General features: G+C 42.0%; 1 protein-coding gene across 9 annotated transcripts in view; it reads left to right on the forward strand.

Moving 5' to 3' along the window:
* Positions 1-19,981, forward strand: part of LOC137415094 (CLIP-associating protein 1) — a 208,179-nt gene that overhangs the window by 53,280 nt on the left and 134,918 nt on the right. For all 9 annotated transcript variants that reach the window (XM_068100652.2, XM_068100653.2, XM_078766027.1 and 6 more), the window contains 6 exons: positions 156-253; positions 3,455-3,516; positions 10,506-10,646; positions 12,828-12,901; positions 13,749-13,841; positions 14,556-14,701. In XM_068100652.2, the coding sequence (XP_067956753.2) occupies positions 156-253; positions 3,455-3,516; positions 10,506-10,646; positions 12,828-12,901; positions 13,749-13,841; positions 14,556-14,701 (614 nt within the window). The remainder of the gene's footprint in view (positions 1-155; positions 254-3,454; positions 3,517-10,505; positions 10,647-12,827; positions 12,902-13,748; positions 13,842-14,555; positions 14,702-19,981) is intronic.

The raw sequence follows: 19,981 nt of genomic DNA on the forward strand, positions 1-19,981 counted from the left end.
GCTTCTTAACAGGCTTCGACATCTGTTTAATACCCGGACATAAACTGGATGGCTGTGACGGTTTGCTTCTTGGTAAAACCAGTCTGAGGATTCAAACAAATGTTTTTGGAAGATTTCATGCTATTCTGCTCTTTATTATAATTTTTTTCTACCAGGTACGAGATGCAGCACTTAACTGCCTTGTAGAGATTTATCGACACTTTGGCGAAAAAGTTCGTGCCGACATAATCAAAAATGGTCTTCCACATGGGCGGTGAGCTATTTTCACATTCCATATTGTCTGTCGCAGGTGTATTCACTATCAATACAGTGAACATGTAAGAGGATATGTACTGTCCATTATTGTGTTCTGGGTGCACACGACCATGTTAAGATGTTCAGGTAGTCGTTTATCATGTGTATGTCACAACATGTTGTCGACTTTACGGCCCCCATGCCGCGACTAAGTACAAATCAGGTGAGGGGGCTGTAAAACGCTGAGGCAGTCGCTTCGAGAATGACCGGCTTAAAGCCATTTTGAAGGCAATCGCCAGAAAAACGAGCAAATCTCTGCAGCAAAAAGGAGTCCTCGGCAGAAGAGAAGTGTCCTGTTCCACCAGTGATCCAGAGAGAAAGAGAGAGACACACACACACACACACACACACACACACACACACACAGAAAGAGACAGGCAGACAGAAAGAGACAGGCAGACAGAAAGAGACAGGCAGACAGAAAGAGACAGACAGACAGAAAGAGACAGACAGACAGAAAGAGACAGACAGACAGACAGAAAGAGACAGACAGACAGACAGAAAGAGACAGACAGACAGACAGAAAGAGACAGACAGACAGACAGAAAGAGACAGACAGACAGACAGAAAGAGACAGACAGACAGAAAGAGACAGACAGACAGAAAGAGACAGACAGACAGAAAGAGACAGACAGACAGAAAGAGACAGACAGACAGAAAGAGACAGACAGACAGAAAGAGACAGACAGACAGAAAGAGACAGACAGACAGAAAGAGACAGACAGACAGAAAGAGACAGACAGACAGAAAGAGATAGACAGACAGAAAGAGACAGACAGACAGAAAGAGACAGACAGAAAGAGACAGACAGAAAGAGACAGACAGACAGAAAGAGACAGACAGACAGACAGAGAGAGACAGACAGACAGAGAGAGACAGACAAACAGAAAGAGAGAGACAGAAAGACAGACAGACAGACAGAAAGAGACAGACAGACAGACAGAAAGAGAGAGAAACAAACAGAAAGAGAGAGAAAAACAGAAAGACAGAGAAAAAATATATATAAATGGGGCTTTGCCATTGCTCCAATCGTCCCTCCTCCCAAATCCATCTTGCCACGGGGCCGATCAATAGCATGCCTTGTTGTTGGAGGACCCTCCCGTGGGCATGCCTCAGGTGATGACATTGCCAGTACCGGCGGTGACCTCGTGTTCTTGGGGCCTGCACTGGCGTCGGAGGGATAGGGGTGTGAGGAAAACAAGGAGCAAAACTTACCATGCCACTTTGTGCAACCTCATATTATTTCTCCTCTCTATCTTTCCTTGCTCGGCCCTGGCTGGTTCGGATGGGGACAGAACACGTGACACCTTAACCAAGCTGAATTTTCTATAACTCACAACAGCGCCTCCCTGTGGTATTCGAGAATGAGACCATCTTAGCCTAAATGTGAAATTCTTATTCCAGGCAAAAATTAACTATCCTACGCTAGTACACTGTACGTACATACTAAGGCCTTACACTTTGATAACTGCCCTGTACCCCACACACATAACCATATTGTTACGTATATTGCAGGTTGTAGGAGCTTGGAGTTGGGGGGTGTAGGCGGGAGGTGGTGGGGTGGTGGGGGGAGGGGGGGGGATGGAGTGGCAAAGTGGGGATGATGTGTCCCACTGTATTATAAAGAGGGTGAATGAGGTCAAAAACAGAAGGGTTTTGCTGTACAAACCAGTGAGAAGCATTATAGGCACACAGACAGTAAGTGAGAGTAATCAAAAAAAAAAATATATATATATAGAGAGGATGATGGGGGTGCTCTACAAACCAAAACCCTCTGTTCTTACAGGTCCTTGGCCATTGTGTATAGCTTTTTATTTTCTACTACTGACAGTGTTAAGTGCATCTTGTAAGCTCATATTTCTTACAGGCCTGTTGGATTTATGCTTCTTGTCCTTTGTTTTTGTAATTTATTCCACAAAATTTAGATTCTTGCCATTCCCACTCTCATTTCATTTTCATCATTTATTTATTCTTCTTAATTATTTGTGTGAGGGCACCATCTTTTCTGCCATTTGCTTGTAGAGAACCGCTAGAGACCCTCAGGTTTGAGAAGTGCCCGCTCAGCATTCCATTCAGCTAATTCGACTTTGGTTTTATTGGCGCCACACCCTCTGTTTACATGGTGGTACATGCTCTCATATCTGCAGGCATGTACACTTGGCAGTATGATCATTGTAACATAAACCTTTAAACTCTATGCCAACCAAGAATTGATTTTTTCTCCTTTCTTTGTGGAGTCAGTATTAACTCTGAAAGTTTGTATTTGCTCAGAAATGACATGGCTTCAGATTTGGCATTTATCACCACAGAGCCTACTTGAAGGTAATCAAGATAACGGTTTATGATGTCAGATTCGAACAATTCTCCACCATTCAAACAATCCTTCGCTGCAAACTTCGATCAAGCTTTCTCTTGCGGCCATGTCCAGGGAGGTGGGCTTCAGTTCCATGGGCCTTAAACTTCCTGATAACATTGCGTACGGTGGACACAGGAACATCAAGGTCTCTCTGGAGATGGACTTGTAGCCTTGAGATTGTCTAACCTTAGCTTCAATCTTGTGTATGACCTCCTCACACAATTCTCTGGTTTTCTTTCTTTTCTCCATGCTCATTGCGGTACACACAGTGACACAAAACAGCAGAATGCCTCCTTTTCTCTAATCAAACTGGTTGAATGAGTGATTTTTATTTTGCATGCACCTGCAACTCTCCATAGGTGAGTTCAATTCAAAAGTAAAGGAGAATCACCTGCTTGAAATATAATTATTTCTTACAACTTCTAAAAGGTGCCAATAATATTGTCCAGGCCATTTTAGGATTTATGTGTGGAATAAGCTAAGATTCTGTAATTCAGCTTTTTTGTTTTGTTCCACTGCAAACCAAAGAAATACATTTGTGGATCCCAAAATATTTTCTAATTTCAACAATTTTCTGGAAGAAATGGTGCATTATTTGAAAAAAGTGCAAGGGTTCCAATGTTTTTGGCCGTGTGTGTGTGTGTGTGTGTGTGTGTGTGTGTGTGTGTGTGTGTGTGTGTGTGTGTGTGTGTGTGTGTGTGTGTGTGTGTGTGTGTGTGTGTGTGTGTGTGTATGTGTATATATATATGTATGTATATTTCACAGTAATGCAAAGTTTTGTTTTATACCCTTCATTTTTTTCAGTTTGAATGTCATTAATTCAAAATTTGACGAGGTACAGAAGAGTGGACTGATGGTTACTGCAGGTAGGCCTTCACTTGCTTCCTTTCATGTTGTCTCGAGTATGCCATAAGCCTCGCCCTTAACCTATTTTAACTTGATGCATTTTCATATACAGTACTGTATTTTTTGTTTTATTAGCCCCCCATTGGACTTAGTCTGAAACGGGGGCTTATGGATTTGGTCTCGTGCGTCATTTGGCGGCCATTTTTTTTACTTAAACGTGTCTCCAACAATTTCTCGGGCATGCATGGTCCAATTTTGTTCAAACTTGATGATGTTTGCACATGCACTTCACTTTATTTTGCGATCCGATAAAAGATGGCCAACTGGTAGGTAGGCAGCCATTTTAGTTGTAAAAAAAAATCCGATATTGACCGCGTCCTCGAGCATTTCTCGGACATGCTTTTACCGATGTTGTTCAAATTTGGCACACAGATAATGAATGATGGGTTACATATGCACTTCATTTTTTTTTGGAGATCAGATCCAAGGACTGGCGGCCATTTTGTTACTAACACGTGTCCCCATCCATTTCTCAGACATGCATGGACCGATTTTCTTCAAACTTGGCACAAAGACGATACATGAGGATACATATGCAGAATTTTTTTTTTTTCATCCAACCAAAGATGGCCGACTAACGGCCGTTAACTCCGTACAGCAAAATTGCTAAAACCACCGTGGGGCTTATGACATTTACGTCTTTTTCTTGTTTTTTTCCATTTAATTTTGAGGTTAGCACCATGACAATAAGTCCGAGTTTGCTTGTTTTTGCATGAATAACTGTTATTTGTCATGAAGGCCAGTGTCGGTCTGCATCACCAGACGGAGAACAAATGATAACATAAACAAAATGTTGGTTGAGGTATGATAACTGCTATGGGAAGGAAGGAGGTCCTCGTTGCTTCCCTTGGTGGTTAGCATACCTCAGTCAATGTTTTGTTGATTTCATCCATTGAGTTTTTTGTTCATGGTGATTGTGCATGATTGGTCATTAGCCATGCAAGCGAAGCAAAGAGCGAGGTTAAGCAAGAGGGTATCTGTCTGTCTCTCTGTCTTTGCCCATCTACAGATGTCAGTTTGTGATGGAACAACATAATTTCAATAAAATTTTTAATATTTTGAACACGAATCGGAAAACGAGCCTGCAGTACTTTGGCTCTAATAGTCAGGCAGTTTAGCAGCATATTTATCGAAAATGGGGAACGGCTTGACAAAAGCACCATTTTAATTTTGGTGGTCCATTAGACCATATACAATAGATTTAGGACCGGAGGCAAGAAATATACAGTGTTCTTCACCTTTTTATTGGACAAGGACAAAAACCAATTACGTATATATTTTCAACAAGGAGGCTAACTTTTATTTCATTACATGCAGTGTTATTTGTAAAACTTATGCATGCCTGCATAATAAATCTTACGCTTCCATGTAATAATAATTAGTAATATAATACCGAGTGTTTATACAAATGTGTTATACTTGTGACTCGCGCACCTCTCATATATCTAACATGTACGCAACTACAAGGATGTAATGACAATATAGCTTTAGAACAGACAACATGTTGTTCAAGGTAATTTGTCCAGCAATTTATGTATTTACGATTTTAGTCTAACTCCAATAGCTGATGATTTATTTGCATAAATGTATTGCTCGATATTATGCTGTGCGAGTCGTATTTGCGCAAAAGTCAAACACTGTATATGTCTTGCCTCCGGTCCTAATTCTATTGCATATGGTCCAATGAACCACTAAAATAAAAGTGGTACTTTTGTAAAGTCGTTCCCCCAAAAATTGCTAAGCTGCCTAACTATAAATTTGACCTGATCGTACATGCACAGATACTTTTTTTTGCCTGCCTGTCTGCCTGTCTGGCATTCAAGCAAAACAAAATATCATTCCAAACAGGAAACTTAGTTTTTAACGACGTCATAAAGCACACAAATGGGCACAAAGAACTAATGTTAATGTAACGTGTTAAATATGGTGGTGTAAAAGACGCTGCATCAACGCCGGTAAACTTCCGGAATTGAAGTTGTTTTTTTTTATACGACTTTTAAAGTCTATTTTATTTCAATTTAATTATATACTTCAACAATGTAGAACACATAATCTTCTTGCCGCTTCCAAATACCTCCAGTGTTGCAGTACTTGGACATCTTAAATAAGGTGGGGTATAAGACATTGCATCAACAGAGGTAAACTTCTGGAGTTTTTTTTAATACGACTCTGAAAATCGTTATTTTATTCAATCATAAAACATAAAACATTACCTATGTATAAATAGCAGGTATACAACTGAATAAATAACAAACAAGCAGCTTTAATTAACAGTGCTCATTGACTCTGAAAATACCATGAGTGCAAATATTATACAGAAATGATGGTATGTAGCCCAGTTTGATGTGTATCTGTAATTATGTGCATGCTAATTTGTTACCATTGGCAGAAATACCATGTAAATTGAGGTATCATCTAACCCATTCACGCCTACCAAGGTGTATCAACTAACCCTCTTGGTCAGGTCAGATGATACATTTGACAAAGTTTTTTTTTGTGAGCCACCATTCCAAGTTTGATAATGCAGCGGATCTGGCATGCTTCACAGATACAGTCACGTGAAAAAGTAAGTACACCCCATGTAAAGTTTTGACTTTTTCAACATATTTCAACATACAGCTATTTGATCTTCATTTCAACAATTCTTTCATTTCAACAACAATTTCTGGGCCCTGTGCTTTTTCTGGTCTTCATCAATGATCTCTCTGACTCTCTTGAAAATCCTCTCTATCTCTTTGCTGATGACTCCACTCTCAATGATCTCTCTGACTCTCTTGAATTCCTCATCCCTCAGATCGGCAGTCTGCAGCCTCTTCACTCTCTGCAGACCTGGACAAAATCACAGACTGGGCAAACAAGTGGAACATGTCTTTCAATCCTGACAAATCTCACACTCTTACGATGTCTCTCCGAAAAGACCGACTGGACAACCCTCCCATCTACTTTCTGAATAATCCTCTCCAAGAAGTTCTGTCACTCAAGCTTTTGGTTCTCACTATCTGCCATGATCTTTCCTGGGAAAACCACATTTCCAAGCTGGCCTCCAAAGCCAGTTGCCGACTGGGCATCCTCCATCGTGCGAAGTCCTTCCTTGGCACACCTGAGCTCCTCACCACATATAAGGCTTTCATCCACAGCTCAATGGAGTACTGCTCTCCCCTCTGGGCTGGTGCTCCTCCCTCACACCTAGCTCGTCTTCACGCTGTTGAAACCAAAGCGTTCAGAATCATTGGAATCTCCCGCGATGACGCTATCTCCGAGGGCCTTTCACTTAATCACCGCAGACAGGTTGGTGGTCTTTCCATCTTCTACCGACTCCTCTCCGGCTTTGCTCCCCCAGCGCTCTCTCTGGGCTCTGTCCCCCAAATATTCCTACAGGTCGCACAAGATCTGCCAGTAACCCTCTCCTGGTGAAACTGCCAAAATCAAGACTCTCTGCTCACCTTCACTCCTTCATTCCTCTTTTCTCCTGCCTCTGGAACAAACTCCCTCACTCTCTTCAATCCCACTCCTCCCTTCAGGTCTTTAAAACGGCTGTTCACCACCATCTCTTATCTTCCCCAATCCAAAACCTTGATCTTTTCTACCCCCGCTAATTTCACCCCAAATCCACTTTTTTGAGGTGACTTTTGACTTCTTTCCTGGAAGTCCTTGGTATCCTTGCGTTTTATACCTATCCTGCCTCCCCCCAGGCCCTCTCCCTCCAAAAACATCTCCCGATGTCCCTGCTCTCAAATGTTGCGTTTGTGTGCTTCCTCCCCTTCTCTCCCCATCTTGTCGACCGCTCCCCTTTTTATATACTTTGTTTACTTGTTTGTTTGATTTGTTTGTTTGATAAATGTTAGCTCTTTCACGAGCCTCGACTCTGTATACAAAAAAAAAAAAAAAAAATATTGATAGATAAAGGTGATATAATACAACAAATATCATGAAACATTTACATTTTGTAGTCCATTGTATAATTTAAATAAACATAAATGCAAATTTCGCATGTGGAAAAAGTAAGTACACCCCTACATTTATCACTACTTCAAATACCTAAAATTAGAATCAGATGCACCAGCTCAGGTGCAAATGATTAGAACATCGTTAGAGAGGATCTTGGAGGAACCTGTCTTATTTAAACCTCAGACATTTAATTTGGTTTGCGCTTTGTTGTTGAAGTGTGCGGCGTCACCATGCCTAGATCAAAGGAGCTCTCTGAGGCCTTCAGAAAGAAGGTTATAAATGCCTACGAATCTGGGAAAGGATTTAAATAGATCTCCAAACAATTTGAAATCAATCATTCGACTGTCCGGAAGATCATCTCCAAGTGGAAAAGATTCCAAGTGTTACGTGCTCCTCCCCAAACCCCTGTCACGGTGTACCTCCGAGCCCCGAGAGGAGTCACGGCAGAAAGATGTGTTATTCTGTGTCAAAGATCAATGGTGAAACCACACCAATTGTTACCAACAAACAAGTATTGTATTAAGATCACGCAAGAATAACAGCACAATAACAATATTAATCAATTGTTCAACCAATATATCATTCCTATGATGGTACCATCAGTTTCGTACAATATAACTCACTGTGCTCCAAGTGAGCGAAAATAACATTCCCAATGTCTCTATCCCGGCATCAAGCCAAAGTCGATTCACGCTTCAGTGATCGTCAGAACGATGTCGTGTCGAGACCAGAATTTGTTTCGGTTGACAGTCACACTGCCAAAGATAGGCAAAGGTACCCTCAAGAGGCGACTGGGAAAACACATCTTCGGGTATGGACGTTCAACGGCTCCCAATCGACGAACCGCAAATTCCCACTCAAAATCCACGTTACACACACACACCAGGTTATGTCTGGATGCGGTGAAATGGTTGAAGCGAGGGGAAAAACCTGGAGCGATGCGAAATCAGGCGCGAGGTAAAATGGCCAACGGTCCGTTCTCGAGACGTAACGGCATTCCAATGATTCTCTTCAGAATCAACCGCAAAACCTGTCACGCAGGTTTATCTGTCACAGCGATAACAACTCTGTCACAGGAAGCCCTTTCCCAGGAAACCCCAAAGTTCACTCGTGACCCTCGTTCGCCAGCGTTTGCTCAAAACCTCCAAACAGCTCGGCTCCTTCTCCGACCTCTTCTTCCTCCTCTTTTTTCCTCATCTTCTTCCTCTTCTTCTTCGTCCGGGTCCCGATCCGGTTTCCGGTTTCTTTTTAAAACATTAACTTTTTTTTACCTTTTGAAAACAGTTATCTCTATTTCACCTAAATGATAACAATAATAGTACATGTAACCAAAAATGTTTACAGTGGATGAGAACCATAACAACGGAAGTGAGGAATCCGTAACACAAGCAACTGCCAACTTGTTCAGGCCAGGCCGCCCCAGCAAGTTCAGCTCGAGAGCAGACCGCAAGATGCTGAAAGAAGTCTCTAAGAACCTCTAAGAACCTTCAGGTAGCTCTTGCCACTGTTGATGTCAAATTGCACGAGTCTACCATGAGAAAGAGGCTGTACAAATTTGATCTACATGGGAGGTGTGCCAGGAGGAAACCTTTGCTGTCCACAAAGAACATCAGGACAAGACTAAAGTTTGCCAATGAACACCCAGGCAAAGACCAGCACTTCTGGAACAATGTGCTCTGGACAGATGAGTCAAAGGTAGAACTATTTGGCTGCAGTACCAGAAGACATGTTTGGTGAAAACCAAAGACAGCATTTGACCACAAGAACCTGATACCAATTGTAAAGCATGGTGGTGGAAATATTATGGTTTGGGGCAGCTTTGCTGCATCAGGGCCTGGGCAGCTCACCATCATAGAATCCACTATGAATTCTTAATTGTACCAGAGGGTGCTTGAGGATAATGTGAGGCCATCTGTCGGAAAGTTGAAGCTCAACCGAAGGTGGACCTTGCAACATGACGACCATAAACATACCAGTAAATCCACCAAGAAATGGCTGAAAAGAAAGAAATGGAGGGTTCTGGAATGGCCACGTCAAAACACGGATCTAAATTCCATCAAGATGTTGTGGGGGTTTTTGAAACGAGCTGTGCATGCAAGAAACCCCTCAAACATTGCACAGCTGAAAGAATTCTGCATGGAGGAGTGGGCAAAAATTTCTCCCAGTCGATGTCAGAGACTGGTAGACAGTTATAAGAAACGCCTACTTGAGGTTGTTTCTGCCAAAGGGGGCAATACCACCTATTAGAGCCAAGGGTGTACTTACTTTTTCCACATGCGAAATTTGTATTTATGTTTATTTAAAATATATAGTGGACTACAAAATGTAAATGTTTCATGATATTTGTTATATTACATCACCTTTATCTGTCAATATTGTTGAAATGAAGATCAAATAGCTGTATGTTGAAATATGTTGAAAAAGTCAAAACTTTACATGGGGTGTACTTACTTTTTCACGTGACTGTATGTACAAGACCCTGATATTTATTTTGGACAATTCATGAATCCTGTCGAGCTCACAGTCTTCATTATAGGCCAACATAACTGAAAAGTGTATCAACTAACCTGCCTCTCCCCTATGTGACAAAGACGAAATTATTAGATTTTGGTGAAGATCCGGATCCGGATACAGCTGGTATAATTTGTTAAGTGATTCTTCACCATTGAGTGATATGGCCAATCAGGCAGAGGTATGCTCTCTACTGAGTGCCGTTGTCGTTCACAATGAGAATGCCAGTCGATCTGGCCTTGTCGTGCGACACGTATCCAAACTGTGTTTGAGAACACAAGTTGTCCAATCACATTGTTTGGATGTTCTCATCGTGATTGCCAATGGTGTTTGGAACAGCACACTGCTTTTAATCGGGTCTCGTTATGAAATATGATTGTTTATTGTGTTTTGAATCATTTTCTAACAATCGTAATACAGGTAAACCTACTCCATGTGCATATTTGCCTGTGCTTAAGTGTGTGCATGGATTTTTATTTTGTTTCTTCAGATCGGTATTTTGAGGATGATGATTCTTTGGATGGGACTCAAACAACTTCTGCGATCTCGGTTTTGCCCCGTACTCCAGGAGGTCGGCGTATGCTCGTAGCCGTCCCTCGCAATCCTCCCACTCCTCCTGGATTATTTAAAGGTGAAATTCTCACACTGACTTTTCATAGTTTAATTATGCCTCCACCTCCACTTTCCATCGGTATTATGTTTTTGGATTTTCGTGCGGCTGTCCGTCCATCCGTGATATGTTTTCATCACCGCAATAACTTAAGAACAGCTGAAGGGATCCAAGGCAAATTTGGTACAAGCATGTACAATGATGTAAAGACTAACTGATTCGATTTTGTGGTCAAGAGTTCGAAAATCAAAGGTCAGAGGTCCCGCTCGGTAAAAATTCTGTTACCAAGCTAACGTGGAAAGAAGTGATGGGATTTTCACCAAGCTTGGTATAAGTGTATATTATGACGCAAAGATGAACTGATTAGATTTTGGGGTTAATAGGTTAAAGTTCAGAGGTCATGTTAAGTAACAATTATTTCGTTACTGCGTTAACTTAAGAACGGCTGAAAGGATCTAAGCCAAACTTGGTACAGGTATATATACAGGGTCTGGCTGGGAGGTGTGACGATTTTCAGAAAACTCGTACACAGTTATATTTAGTCGAATTTCAAATTTTTTCTTTTTTAAAGACTACATATATAATGCCATTTAATACACTGTAACAAAGACATTTAAAAAATGTAATGCATGTTTGAATTGGGTATAACAATGCAAGTGGGGGGTCTAGCGCATGCGTGATGGCTGTTGGTTACTCGTTGTTAGGCGCCATTTCAGTAACCATGGAGCTGTGGACGATTGAACATCGCGTCTTTGTTGTTGAGACGTTTATTCAACGGGTAGTTCGGTGGTGCTTACACAGCGCAGATTTCGTACTCACTTCAATGTTGGTCGATGTGGCGCCGTTCAGTCTCGAAACACAATATTGAAGTGGGTAAAAAACTTCAGGACAACTGGATCTGTGAGGCCGGGAGCAGCTCGGGGAGGTGATCGAACCGTTAGGACCCCGGAAAACATCGAAAGGGTTCGACAAGTTGTGGAGGCCAGCCCTCGTCGGTCAGCGGTACGGCACGCTCGCGCTCTACGGATGTCAGACAGATCAGTTCATCAAATTTTGCACTTGGACCTTCATTATCACGTGTACAAAATCATGGTGGTTCAAGAACTGCAGCAGAATGATTTCGTACAGCGGTTTACGTTCGCAGAAAGAATGCTGGAACTGCTGAGGGATGCTGCTGTGCTGAGAAATGCTGGAACTTTTCCGCACGTCTGCAAGAATGCTTGGACAAGAACGGCCGCCATTTAGATGTCATTTTTCAAACATGAATTACATTTTTTAAATGTCTTTGTTACAGTGTATTACATGGCATTATATATGTAGTCTTTAAAAAAAATAAAAATTGAAATTCGACTAAAAATAACTGTGTACGAGTTTTCTGAAAATCGTCACACCTCCCTGACGGACCCTGTATAATGATGTAAGGATGAACTAATTCGAGTTTGGGGTCAAAAGGTCAGAGGTCATGTTAAGTAAAAATTATATTGCCTCGCTAACTTGTGAACCAGTGATGTGATTTTGACCAAACTTGGTATAAGTGTATATTATGATGCAAAGATCAACTGATTAGATTTTGGTGGCAAAGGTCAGAGGTCATGTCAGATAAAAATGTGATACTTGAAAACAGCTGAATGGATTTAAATGAAATTTTCTGCAAGTATGTGTAATGCTGTAATGTTGGCAGAGGCATATCGGTCAACGTCATGACGTTGAAGAGTGTAGTTAAATTTTTTTTATTTATTTTTTTAGTAATTCCCATTGATGAAGGATGCTTGATTATGAATACGATAAACAAATGAGGGTGAAGGTTTCTCTGATAGTTGGTAGCACAGGCGATATGCAACAAACAAATCTTTAAAACAAAAGTAAAGGAGATTGTTCGCTGCAATGGGGGAGGTTTGAGATCAAACGACTGCAGAGAAAAGCGAGGTTTGATGAACACGAGGAAGCAATTCCACAAAAAGGAGAATTTGGGAAACCAACCAGCTCGGTGAGCTCAAAACTATTGGGGTTAATAACTAGTGCATTAATTAATGAACATGTCACCTTGTTAATTATTTAGTGACCACTTCAGTCACCCGGAAGTCATTGAGGACTTTGTAATCCTGACATCATGGAAGCAAAATGAGTATTTTGCAAGTATTTCTCAGTAACTTATTCACAGACTATTATTTCACATTAGCTCTTGAATGTGACTTCACTCAGTTCCGAAGGACAAAACTGGTGCTGTGGATGAAGATGACTTTTTCCGTGCCTTTGAAGATGTACCAACAGTGCAGGTAAGGCAACAGGGAGATCTTTCACTGGAAATCTGTCTATTTCCTGGATGATATTTGAATAATTGTTCTGTGACATCCCTCTCAACTCTCTTCACCCTCTGTTATTTTGCTCCCTTCTTGTAAAATGTTCATTTGAAAATCTAATGTACACCCACATTCCTTTTGTGGGCTGAAGAGGGAGGAGTAAACCATAATCCTCCAATATTTTCCACTGATTTCCACATTTTTCCCACTTTTATTTGCTCACACTCACACATCATCCCCCATGTTTTTTTCCCCATTTTCAAAAATATTTATAGAGCTGATACATGCTCTACCGGCCAATCAAATTTGATGATACAGTTACGTGCTTGCCTAGATAACAACCCCGACACGATGTCTTTCCAACAAACACGAGTTGTTGATAATCGCGATAAAAACGTTTCTGTTCGGGTTTATGCAAGGTGGTTCATAAGTATGTTGAGAGAATCACCAGGACCTTCATTCAATTCCTAGAGCTTAAAGTGGGATTTTAATGGGTTTTGAAGGTCATCAGGACCAGTGCAGTCTGCCCTATGGGTTGATGTTTAAGCCTTGATGTCCTTCGGCATCCTTTGTCATTATTATGTTGGAACATTTTATGGACTTATTTTATTTTATGGAGACTTAACAAAATTTTATTGCACATTTTGGACAATTTGTCCATCATCAAACTGTTTGTAGCTGCCATTGTTACATGATTGGCATTAGCGAAAATCTCAGGTCTATGAATTGATCCTTTTCATCCAAGTAACTTTGTGTTTGATCTAGCGCTTCATGATGAGATCCATGTGCTGACTCAGTCTTATGCCGCTGTTTGGCTGTGCAGATTTACTCAGGGAAAGAGTTGGAGGAAAGACTGCAATCTATCAGGCAGATTCTGAGTGACGACAAGAATGACTGGGAACAGCGTGCCATGGCAGTACGTTGTTGAATGAATTGTAGTGGAGCCAATTCCGTCGTATGATATTCAATGAAACTCATGCTTATTTTTGTTATGCATTGCATTTGTCCTTCGGCTGAGCATTTTCGAGCCTGTCCCAAAACATTACTTATGAACATCTGAAATAATGATGACACCTCTGCCCCTTCATATATTATTTTCCAACGAGTTTGCATATATGTCTGTTTTGTGGGATTTTTTTATTGGACCATGGAATCTCATTTTTGGAGTAATGCATACCTTAAGCAATGAACCTCTGGTAGGACCTTCAATGAATGAAAATTAATTGCATCGAAAGTTATTTCATGTTTTCAGGAAACCATTTATAAATAACGCACGATTATGGCAAACCACCCAGTGTAACCCTAGTCAAGAAACTGCTCTGGCAGCACCAATGCTATAATGAGTATGGTACGCCAAATCAAAAAATAGTATTTTTCTTTTGAGTAAATACTTGTTTATTTTCTACATTGTCAGGCACATCAAGATGTTTGTTTATAATCTCAATCGCATGACAAAGACATTAGGTGACAATAATGGGCAAATTAACACATTGTACATGACATTTTAATCCGAGGTCACAGCATCATGATATGATAAGATGATGCAACAGGACAGGAATGAATGGTTGTAATGCTTTAAAAGCACCTTTTGGCAGAATGCAGAATTCATTTGTCGTGTTTTTCTCCACAGCTGAAGAAGCTGCGCTCATTGCTGGTCGCTGGAGCAGCAGACCATGATTGCTTCATGCCGAACCTAAGGAACATGGAGAGTGCCTTTAAGCTTTCAGCTAAAGATCTCCGCTCACAGGTGGTTCGTGAAGCTTGCATCACTTTTGGGTACGTTAAATAGGCTACGCATTACTCTGGTACCTGAATACTTTTTAATATATATATACTAGCAAAGTTATCCGGCCTTGCCACGCAATGCCAGGTCTTATAACTCCCTTTATATACTAAAATATATAATTTGGTGTCTGTCTGTCTGACGATTTTTGACTGCGATATATTCGGTTGTTACTTATCCATTCTCAACCAAACTTGACAGGATGACTAAGGGTCACATGATGAAGGTTGTAGTGAATTAATTTGCCCCCCTCCCCAAGGGGGTTTCCTCTGCCAAGAGGGTTCTCTCTGCCAATGGGGTTGCGTGTTGAGGTGTATATCCGTGTTAAAATAGCCTTATCGTGGAGTATTTCCAAGGCCGCTTCTAATAACAAAACCAATGATAATAGCATAATATTAATGTTATTACAAAACAATATTGATACTATTAATATCCCACCTCTACAAGGGGCGTTTCCTCCTTCTTCGAAGTGTATAAATAGCTTATCGTGCCATTTTAGTGGGAGCACCCCTACAAGAAGTAACAAAGAGCAATCAGAGTGCAGACCCTTGCCAGGGCATGTTTTTCATGGTGTTTTAAGGCTTTTGTGTTAAAACAAATATGGCGGCCGAACCACGTGACCGATGACGTCATCATTTTTTTTGAACTCCACCAATTTATCCCAAGCATAATATTAATGTTATTACGAAACAATATCCCCACTCTCCAAACGGTTTTGTGAATTGTGATATTGCCCCCTCCCCTGCCTCCCTTCCCCCGACACCCATACGGAAGTAAATTTCACTATCGGGAACTTAGAATGGTGAGGCATGGTCTGATATTTTCAATCACCTGATCTAACATAAGTAATAGTAATAATAATTGGCAATAATAAAAAGGATAATAACATGACCCCCCTGTCACTCTTGTAGTGAGCGGGTGTACTCGTGGTTAAGAATGCACCAATTGTCCTGAACACCCTCGATCATCACGACTTAATTAAATGAGATATTTGAAATATGTATTGTTGTCAGACTATCGGAACGCATTCACAACTATATAGGTATACTGATCAAAATCGCTTGTTTCCAAATTTTAGCAGGGTGTATATTTGGAGAGATTTGCGAAGATGGTAACCTTTTTTCTACTAAATATTTCACCATTAAGAGTTATGTGGTCCAACGAGAAGCAAAATTACCTTTAAATTGATGCATAGGTTGTGTTTGTACTATTTTCGGTTTTTGAATAATTAGTAGTAATGGAATAAAATAATGAATAATTAGCGACCTCCTTCGCCGATCTTACTGATTGTTGTAACGTCCTAATTAACAGTTATTTTAACATCCGTCGTATGATATTCAATGAAACTCATGCTTATTTTTGTTATGCATTGCATTTGTCCTTCGGCTGAGCATTTTCGAGCCTGTCCCAAAACATTACTTATGAACATCTGAAATAATGATGACACCTCTGCCCTCTCTGTACCCACCGTACCCAGTCGTACCCAGCTGCTCCTGGACTCTGTGTCCTTTCCTCCTGACAAGGTGGAAAAGTTTCTGTCAACCCTCGACTCTGATTCTGCAACTGGACCTGACGGCATCAGCCCACGGGTCCTAAAATCATGTTCTTCCGCTCTTTCACTCCCTCTCTCTGTTCTCTTCACCCTCTCTTTTGCTCAAGGTCATCTTCCATCTGCTTGGAAATCTGCCAACATCACCGCTTTGCACAAAAAAGGTGTAAAAACAGATCCCAGCAACTACAGACCAATCAGCCTTCTCCCAATTATCAGCAAAGTCATGGAATCCATCATTGCTTCAGATATGAAATCTTTCCTCTTCTCCAATGGCTTGATCTCTGATCATCAATTTGGTTTCAGACCTGGACACTCCACTCTGGACATGCTGCTTCTGCTTTCTCAACAATGGATGGAGGTCCTCAATGCCAAACAGGAAATTAGAGCAGTCTCCCTTGACATATCACGTGCCTTCGATACGGTCTGGCACCCCGCTCTGCTCACCAAACTCTCCTCTTTTGGTATCCATGGAAATCTCCACGCATGGCTGGCGGACTTCCTCTCTAGTCGTAGTCAACGTGTGGCCCTGAATGGGTTTCTCTCATCTCCTCTTCCTGTTCAGGCTGGAGTTCCCCAAGGCAGTGTTCTGGGCCCTGTGCTTTTTCTGGTCTTCATCAATGATCTCTCTGACTCTCTTGAAAATCCTCTCTATCTCTTTGCTGACGACTCTACTCTCTGTCGCTCCATTCTTCATCCCTCAGATCGGCAGTCTGCAGCCTCCTCACTCTCTGCAGACCTTGACAAAATCACAGACTGGGCAAACAAGTGGAACATGTCTTTCAATCCTGACAAATCTCACACTCTTACGATGTCTCTCCGAAAAGACCGACTGGACAACCCTCCCATCCACTTTCTGAATAATCCTCTCCAAGAAGTTCTGTCACTCAAGCTTTTGGGTCTCACTATCTGCCATGATCTTTCCTGGAAAAACCACATTTCAAATCTGGCCTCCAAAGCCAGTCGCCGACTGGGCATCCTCCGTCGTGCGAAGTCCTTCCTTGGCACACCTGAGCTCCTCACCACATACAAGGCTTTCATCCGCAGCTCAATGGAATACTGCGCTCCCCTCTGGGCTGGTGCTCCTGCCTCACACCTAGCGTGCCTTCGCGCTGTTGAAACCAAAGCATTCAGAATCATTGGAATCTCCCGCGATGAAGCTAACTCCAAGGGCCTCTCACTCACTCACCGCAGGCAGGTTGGTGGTCTTTCCGTCTTCTACCGACTCCTCTCTGGCCTTGCCCCCCCCAGCTCTCTCTGGGCTCTGTCCCGCAAATATTCCTACAGGTCGCACAAGATCTGCCTGCAACCCTCTTTTGGTTAAACTGCCAAAATCAAGACTCTCTGCTCACCTTCACTCCTTCATTCCTCTTTTCTCCCGCCTCTGGAACAAACTCCCTCACTCTCTTCAATCCCACTCCACCCTCCAAGTCTTTAAAACAGCTGTTCACCACCATCTCTTATCTTCCCCCATCCAAAACCTTGATCTTTTCTACCCCCGCTAATTTCACCACAATTCCACTTTTTGAAATACCAACTTCTGTCCTGGAAGTCCTTGGTGTCCTTGTGCTTTATACTTCCCCCTCTCCCCCCCCCCCTCCCCATGCCTCCTCCCCCCGGGCCCTCTCCCTTCCATACATCTCCCTGCTCTCGGATGTTGTGTTTGTGTGCTTCCCCTTTTCTCCCCATCTTGTCTTCCGCTCCCTCTTTTTGTGTATTTTGTTTGTCTGGTCGATTTGTTTGTGAAGTAAATGTTAGCTCTTTCACGAGCCTCGATTCAGTATACAAAAAAAAAAAAAAAAAAAAAAATCTGATACCATATTTGATGATTGGAGCTCACCCACCATCTCACCAACTATATAGGTATCGGGGTTGAAATCTGAAAAAAATTGGCTTTTTATAAATATTGTATACGTGGATCTACCCTCTGACATGGCGACATTTTCCTTCTTGTTCTGCTTCTTCTACGAATAACAGATTTCTACCTGCTCGTGCCAATCCACCTGGGCATGCACAGCGATGCTCAAATCCTTTTTATAGTTGCTTCTCCAAATTTCTCCAAAGGTTGCTTCCAACTCAGGTGCTATCGCTCCAACCTTTCTTCTGTGCAATCTTTTGTTCAGCTTAACTCACCTGACCTGGCTCTATCTGAGTGTCGGTTGGACAGTGGCATCTCTTCCATTTCTTTCAAGTTACCTGCTTCCATTTTTCACCGACTTAGTCACCTTCCTTCTCATGATCATGGTATCTCTGTTAAGGACTGTTTACCTTTAGCTCGTGCAAATTCTCTTGAAAGTGGCTCTCGCGAGTTTGTGCTTCCGCCTTGCTCTCCTGCATTCAACAACATATATCTTCTTTCTGTATCGCTTGCCTTCCTTTCCCTCTTGTGCCGTGCTCAATGCAATTTCAGACAGCATTGACAGGGATATTTTACTCCACCCTTCTACACATCATGGTATTGGTGACTCCAACATTCACCACAAGGAGTAGCTGGTACACTCGCAATACTGACACTCATGGTATCGATACGTGTAATTTCTGTCTCTCAAAATCTCACCCAAATTGCTTCCTCCCCAAACTTGTATTCCTGACCGTGCTTCTGATGGAAGACACCTGCTTGATCTCTTTTTGTTCTAACCCTGGTGACTGTGTTTCCAATGTTCTGCCTCCAATCGGTAACTGAGATCATTCCACTGTTTCTGTTTGTGTCTCTTACTCCTCATTCTCAACTCCAGTGCATCCTTTTCACCGCACCGTTTCAGCTTGGGAAAGCCGATTGGGATGGATTCTGTTCATTTCTTGCTGATGTGCCATGGACCTCAACTTTTAGTTTAGGTCCTGATATTGCTGCCGTGAAAATATCCCAATGGATTCGCACTGGTATGGGCATTTATATTTCCTCACTTACCGAACAGGTGAAGGTCTATTCCCATCCATGGTTCACTCCGGCTTGTGCATCAGCAATTGCTCATTGCAACCACTATTTCAAGCAGTACCATGTGCAAGGGTCTCTGTAGTCCAAATCTCTCTTCTGTAAAGTAAGTAACCACCGTAAAGGAGTTCTTGAGGATCCAAGAAACCATATGCTGCTTCTGTAGCCGAGTCCATTGCGACTCAGCAGCCTGGCTCTCGGGATTTTTCGTGGATTGCCAACAGTGTACTCAACCGCAATAAATATTCTATACTTAGTCTCTTTCATGGACCTGAGGTTGTTACTTCACCTCGGGATGAGACTAACCTCTTTTCAAATCACTTTGTTTCTAATTCTACTCTCAATGATTAGGGACACCCTCTCCTGATTCGTACAGACTCTGAAATTCTCGTTTTGTTTATCACTCCTAAGAAGGTTGCCAGAATTATTCGTACCCCAGATGCCTCAAAAGCGACTGGTCCTGGTGGAATCCCTGTGATTGTATTGAAGATGTGTTGTCCCGAACTGTCACCGATTCTTGCCAAGCTATTCAACATGTGCTCGTCTGCTTCAGTGTTTCCTTCATCCTGGAAAGTGGCTTCTGTTCCTATTTTCAAGGGTGCCGGTGAGCATTCTGAACCAAGTAATTATCGCCCCATCCGCCTGCTTCCTGTCATAAGTAAGGTATGTGAATGCTTCATCAATGAACAACCTCTCAGCCATCTGGGGGACAATGAACTTCTCACTGACTGCCAGTATGGCCCTCGCAATTTCTCGCTCTACAGGTGATCTGTTATCCCTAATTACTGATCA

This window comes from Myxine glutinosa, chromosome 12 (assembly GCF_964187855.1).
Source record: "Myxine glutinosa chromosome 12, kmMyxGlut1.1, whole genome shotgun sequence".
Taxonomy (NCBI): Eukaryota; Metazoa; Chordata; class Myxini; order Myxiniformes; family Myxinidae; genus Myxine; species Myxine glutinosa.